The following is a 7403-nucleotide window of genomic DNA, read 5'->3' on the forward strand; positions in this document are numbered from 1 at the left end:
TTATAGAATTGACCTTTACCTTTACTTTACTCTCTTGGGGGTATTTCCCTGGAGGGTTTGTAGCTAATCACAATAAGCCTTCGTCTCCCAAAGTTACCACTGTAAATTGGTGAGCAGCTATACGGAAAGAAGAAGAAAAAGAAGCAGCTGAAACTTCTTGCTCCTTGGTCCTTCACTCCTTCTTGTTCCTTACTTACGTTTCTCATCTTCCCAATCCCTAAAACCCTAAATTACTACCCAGAATCCCCTTTCCGTTTTCCTCAATCACCTCTAACTGTTTCCATTCCCATTTCCGATATTCCCACAAAACTCGCCTTCTCTCTGCTTCCTTTAATTCTTTTTAGCGCTTTTACAAACCTCTCCCTCACAGGACAGAGCACGTAGGTTGCAGATCCATAATGAATTTCGGGTTTTCTCGCTCACATCAATCTGTAAGTTCTTTTCACGCTAATCTCGATTTCTTCCCCTTTAATACCACTTGAGTTTCTCAATATAACCCTAATTTCAACGACCTTTATCTGATTTCGCTCATTGACTTCCTTTGACTTGTCCATTTGCAATTTGGGATTTTTAGCTACTTATATTGTACATAAGCATAACTATGTAAGAATTCCCAAATTTCCCATTCTAATTTCAGGAAGAAGCAACTGAAGTAATTACTATTGTTTTGGTGTTTCTTTATTTAATGTTAAGCAGGTGTTTAGCGTGTAATTAGCTAATTGGGAATCATGTCGAGGCCCATGTTGCTTGTTTTTCTGCTGCTTATACTCATAATCACTTCGCAGTTCGAGTGGAAGCAACAGCTAGTGGCCGATGTTGACTCAAATACCGCTCTATCTCAAAAGCAGCATCAGATTACAAAGGGTGAAGAAACTGTGAAGGAGAAGGTGTTGTTTTGGTTTATCCCCATTCTCCACTTTGTTTGGTTTTTGTGCATCTCTGTTTTATAATTTGTAGCATTTTAGCTATGATCCAGTATCTCTTTGGTGTGTTGTTGTTCTAAGTCTGTTAGGTTGCACTTCGATTCAAGATGCATGTTATCAACTTATGTTACGAGAGAGATCTCCGAGAGAGGGAGAGAGAGAGAGAGAGAGAGTAAATATACATGGCACCTACTTCAATGAAGATGCCAAAAACATCTTCCCAACATATGTACCCTTTTTGTTTATGGTTATTAACCTCACCAAGATTGGTGACTCAAACATCTGGACATCAGAAGTTTATGAATTTGTTGACAAGAAGATAACTTTTGCCGGTCTGGCAAGACTGGCCGCACTGGTGGAAGCTATATTTTGCTTAGGTTACCATTTTTTAGCTCTTTAGCTTAACAAATTGCTTTATATATGTAAGTCAAGAAATTGTGTTGTTGCTCCTTTGGTCTTCTTTGCTTATAGCCGATAAAATCTATTCACATAAGGTTAGAGGATATTCTTCTAGTTGTATAATATATTGCTTTGATTGGCATCTCTCTGCATATTGGATCCTTGTTTTGAGCGAACATATGGACTTGTTGAAGACCATAGTAAGCCACTAGGTTTTTTCTTTCCCGAAAGCATAGTAAACCATTAGTTAGTTGTTTGGGAACCATTAATGACGTTGCTTAGTGGTACATACATTTTGTCTCTCACCAACAATGACATAGTCTGAGTTTATGGTGGCTATACTAGTTCTTTTAAACTAATCATAGTAGCACTGTTAAATGTTTACATAATCACATACCTTCTAGCTTTTCTTTTCCATGTATTATTCTATGTAACTCTAATATTTACTCATAAAATTATCTGGTGTAGCCGTTCTATCTATTATTTACTTAAAGTCTTCTTTTAATGGTTGTTGCTTCTGCAGATCATTTTAGTACAAGAAAAGAATATTCGAAGACTGAACGAGCTTGTGCGGCATCTCCAGGAACAACTGCAGCAGTGTAGAGGAAGCAATGGAACTACAAATGGCACTGCAAGCCCTCTAGCAGAGCGGATTCTGGAGCTCGAGCGACAACAGATTTTAGAGGATTAAACAAAATGTGGCAAGTATATTCATGGTGTTCATCTTTCTGCCTCATTTGTAAAGTTGTATCTTTATAATTCGTTACAAGGGAATGTTGTAAAAGATTTGCTCCCTGTATGATTTGCGATTTTGAACTCCATCTCAATGCGATTTCCACATAATCTCATTCAGTGGAAGGTGCAAATTGTTTGAATCATCTGTTAACCAATGAATAACAAAATATGGCTTGGATTACTATGATGATGTGATTCCAAGTTCCAGCTATTGTCGGCCAAGTAGCTGGAAGCAGGAGATTAAGAAAGCATAAATGTAGGATGCGAGTAAAAACTAAAAAGTAGTTATTATTATTTAAACATTTATTATTATTATTATTATTATTATTATTATTATTATTATTATTATTATTCAAATAACTATTCAACTTGTGAATTTAAAAAGTAGTTAATTTTATTAATAGGACGATGTATGATTAAGTGTTTGTTTGGATGCTATTATTTTGATAAAAAAGATCTTTTTAATTTTTTAGCGTGTTTGGTAAATTTTTAATAACAAAAGAAAAAGTACTAAAAAAATAAAAATATCTTTTTTGAGAAGTTGTAATTTATATCTTTTTTTAAAAGATCTTTTTTTCTTAAAAAATATTTTTTATGTAATAAATAAATTAATAAGTATTTTTATGTCGTTATACCTAAACATAATTGATAGATAAAAAGATATTTTTGTATGAGATAACCAAATATAAAATTACTTTTATTTTTCCCTAAGATCTTTAAAAAAAAACTGAAAAAAGATATTTTTTTAGAAGTTCACCCAAACATATCCTAAACGTCTCTTTAAAGTTTAAGCTATTTTTAAGTTTGATTTGTTAAAATTTTTCGAAGAGGTGTTTGTGCTTTTTAAAAGTATAATATCTTCATTTTGTGTTTGCTAAATTAAAAGATTGAAATACTTTTGAAAGTATCTAAGGTAGAATTTTTCAAAATTTAAAAGTCTAATATAACCTTATAAATTAGTTAATATATAAGGTTATATTAGGCTTTTAAATTAGTTTAATATATAAGGTTATATTAGACTTTTATAATCGATTGACTAAGAAACACGATTTTCCAAGCGTTTACAGATGTAACAGATCAAGAACAACAAAAAACTCGTTAATTCGCATTGTCAAAATATTTATGAAGGTAACGATTAATGGAAAATCTATTTTGTTATTTTTTTTCTAATTATTAATAAATTTAATAGATGAATAATAAAATAATAATTTATAAAATAGAAAGTAAATTTAATAATTAAATAATATATAAAAAATTAAATTGTAGTTAAAATTAAATAAAGACTATTTAACAATTATTAAAAAACTTAAAAAAATATATTTTATTATTAGACTTTTTAATGATCCAAATATTTTAAGACTATTAAATTCTATACCAAATTAATTTTTATAAATTATTTTTAAAAAATAAAAACTTTATCAAATTAAGTCATACATAAAAATAAAATTTCTTTCAAAGGGTAAATGCAAAATCGTTTCAAGATAAACAGTGCATCGGTGAATTGTGACTTTCACTTTTATTGGGAATTTGGGATCAATAAGATGATTTTTATTTATTATTAATGTATGGTTTCTCTATTCTGTACGGAATAATATATAGAATTATATAAAAAATTTATTAAAAAATTAAATAAAATATATATAATAATAATTATTATAAAAATTTTACAAAGTTATAATCAAAATCAAATTAAGTACTTTTAATTAGGGGTGTTCGCGATGCGGTTTGGATCGGTTTTGAGTCAAAAACTCATCCGATCTGAACACTAATTTTACTTGCGGTGCGGTTTGGATTGGATGATGTTTTAAAAAAAATCCGATCCGATCCGATCCAATTTCAAGCGGTTTGGATTGGATTGGATTTGCGGTTTTGTAAATTAAAAAAATTAAATACATATAACAAGTCTTAACATCAAATTTTAAATAATTAACAATGACATAATAAGTCTCAACAATATCTTAAAAAACTAACGATAACATAACATAGAAATAAAAGTATAGGTTAGTTAAAATAAATAATAAATAACATTTTGAACATAAACTATTTATTAAATAATAATAATACATGAATAATATAAAAATATATAATAAATTAAACATGTTATAAGTATAATTATAAATATAATAATAAAATAATAATATTATAGTACATTGTGCGGTTTGGATTGGATTGGATCGGTTTTGAAAAGTAGATCCAAAATTCGATCCGATCCAGCGGTTTGTAAAAAATAAAATCCAATCAGATCCAAATTAGTGCGGTTTTAATCGGTTTCGGTTTGGATTGGATTGGATGAGCGGTTTAATTTGGATCGGTTTGGATTTGAACACCCCTACTTTTAATATTAAAATATTAAAAATAATTAGTATTTTTAATATTAAAATATTAAAAATAATTAGTATTTATCTTAATCAATTTAAGTTTATTGAGTGATCATTTTATTTGTCCGTTTAAGCAATTATTACAAGTTAGAATCTCGCCTTGTGTGTGTAGCAATCCATTGACTAACAGTAAACTCTTAATAAATAGAGTATCAATATGTGGTTAGACTTGGAAGGAGTACCTGAATACGCGGGTACCCGACCTGTCCATCCTGATGAGGAGGATAATAACTTGATCCGAATCGAGACAGATTTTGCTTAGGAAGGGACATGATCGGGTTTAGGGTGTACCCGCCCCGGATATGGATATATACACATAAACACTTTTTATGAATTAGGATTTGTACACATTACAGATTCAGTGATTCACAACTTCAGTCCATACTCTATAGCCATGCAAGAGAAACCCAGTCATCCTCACCCAAGTCTTCTTCTCGGCTTCTTCACAAAAAATCTTATAATTCCCGTCATTGTTATTGCTGAGCCCATCACCGCCTATCCCCTCACAACTCCTATCTTCCTTCAACAACTCATGTCATCATCGCTGCTTATTCCGTTACCGTCGTTGTTGAGCCCGTCGCCACCTTTCTCCTGACGAGTTCCTTTTCTCTAGGTAAACTCTCTCTCTCTCTCTCTCTCTCTCTCTCTCTCTCTCTCTCTCTCTCTCTCTCTCTCTCTCTCTCTCTCTCTCTCTCTCTCTCTCTCTCTCTCTCTCTCTCTCTCTCTCTCTCTCTCTCTCTCTCTCTCTCTCTGAGTCTGTTAAGTTCTTCACTTCTTCTTCCACAAACTCATCACTTAGTCGCCGTCACTATGAGTCCAGGCATTGCCGTTGCAGTTTCATCTAAGTCTATCATCGAGTAAAATAAATTTTTTATTCAAGTTGGACCAGGTGGAAATAAGTATGCATGAGATCATCTTTGCATATAATTTCTGAATTTTCTCATCCAAATTTAATCTATATGATTGAGTATTTTAGTATGGCGATTATCGTGGTTTCGTTGTGATACAAATGTGATAAAAGTTACGGTAATTTCATATCTAATATATGAGACAGACCATATTATTAAAGTAATCAGAGAAATAACATTCAGATGTGTGCATAAAATTTATAAAATGTGATTATCTCAGAAAAATATATATGGATAGTCCAAGTGAAGATTGTTAGGAAATTATTATTTTTTAATATATTTATGGACAATACATATATTAATTATAATCGAAAATTAAGAAATTTCACATTAAATGACTTATATAACGATAATCTCATTTATTGTTATAAATGTTGAATTAAATAAGTCATTATTAATTTTGATTTGGATAAATGTGATTAAAACCATAGATACTATTTTATTTGAGTTTTAGGGTTTAATGAGTGTCACATTCAAATATAAATAATGACTTTAGGATTTTGGTCTCTAACGTATCAAACTCGTCTTCGTAACTCTTTTCCCACAGTGGAGTTGTGATTCAGCCCTATCAGGGATATAAAAAATTTTGGTTGACAAAAATCAAAGAACCACAAGAGCCAAATTCTTTGATCTCAATCATGCTCTCGAATAAAGGGACACTTCCGTGCTCTGAGTTATATTTTTTAATGATTTAACATTGATGATTTTGATATTGAGAAATCTTAAAATTTTCAAATAAAATAGATTTTTTATTCAATTAAATGATGATAAATAATTTTATTGAATTAAATAATATTAATATGATATGATAAAGAATGTTAGAAAAATAAATAAATAATATTTTAAGAATATAAAAATATTAAATTGTCATTTCAATTTACTTTTTTAATCAACGACAATAAATATCTTGAATTAATCAAACTTTTACAAAGAATTGTATACCTAAAATTATTTTATTTCTTCAAAAATCTTTTGAACATACAATGATTCAATGAGAGGTTGACCATTGAGAATTGAATATAATATTTTTAAATTCATATTTTCAATAAAACGATGTACTTAGTTCTATCCATCCTAAATAATTCTATATTCACTATTACTTATCTATCTCAATAATTCTAACATTGATAGAATATTATTTTTAAATATAAAAAATTTAAAATATATTTATTTTATTTCAAAAATCAATATTCATATTTAACTTAGAATTTCAATAAATATGACAAAAAATTTATATTTTTTAGTTAAAAAAAAAAATATCTATAAATATATTTTTATGCTTTAGCTTTAGATTTTCAAAAAAAAAAATTGGCAAGTTAATTGAATCAAATCATACTTCTATAATATATATATAAGAATGTATATTATATGTAGCACCCTAACTTTTAGCACCTCATGATCGCACTTAAAGTCCGAGCGTTACTTACTTCTATTCCTTTAATTATATACTATGTTTTGAGATTTCGCGAGTATGAACTAAAAGTTTAATTAAGAAAATGTCAAGTTTTTATTTTTAATTACTTAATCACAAAGATATATATATATATATTCACATAGCATTATATACGTAGACTTATTTCAAGATTTTCAAATACAAGTCTTATCCCCTCTAAAATCTAAAAACAATAAACGACGAGTGGAAAATAAATTCTAAAAACTCAACTTGTGAAAATTATCTTCTATGTTTCTGTAGCTCCACACTAAGCCTTCGCACCTATAGCTGAAAGGGTGGAGATAGGGGATGAGAACTGGGGAGTTCTTAGTAGGGTCGGAGTTAGAAATTAAGTTCATTTTATTATGTTTTCAGTCAATAACAGCAGTCAACAAAGTATAATCCAACTCAGCAATTACAAAATATAGAATCCAATCACAAGCACACACAATCATAGAAAACACAATAAAAAACAAATATGCGCAAACAAGTATGATGCATGTCTAGTTCTATACAGCCCATGAGCTCATGTGTGGGTTTGTTGCCTGATTTCCGATACTAGTTTTGAGATAAGCGTTTCGTACTGCCGTCCTTATCTCAGCCAACGTCCCCTCCATGAGCGTTACGC

General features: G+C 29.8%; 1 protein-coding gene across 2 annotated transcripts; it reads left to right on the forward strand.

The window, feature by feature from the left end:
* Positions 1-62: 62 nt before the first annotated feature.
* On the forward strand, positions 63-2396 carry LOC130946980 (uncharacterized). Of its 2 annotated transcripts, none has more exons than XM_057875896.1 (3): positions 63-431; positions 786-887; positions 1846-2396. In XM_057875896.1, exons 1-3 carry the CDS (start codon positions 399-401, stop codon positions 2011-2013), a joined length of 303 nt encoding a protein of 100 aa, XP_057731879.1. In that variant the 5' UTR covers positions 63-398; the 3' UTR covers positions 2014-2396. The 2 variants fall into 2 exon arrangements, with proteins under 2 accessions (XP_057731879.1, XP_057731878.1); XM_057875895.1 differs by having other exon boundaries at positions 68-431; positions 697-887.
* Positions 2397-7403: the final 5007 nt, after the last annotated feature.

This window comes from Arachis stenosperma, chromosome 8 (genome assembly GCF_014773155.1).
Source record: "Arachis stenosperma cultivar V10309 chromosome 8, arast.V10309.gnm1.PFL2, whole genome shotgun sequence".
In the NCBI taxonomy this organism is placed as follows: domain Eukaryota; kingdom Viridiplantae; phylum Streptophyta; class Magnoliopsida; order Fabales; family Fabaceae; genus Arachis; species Arachis stenosperma.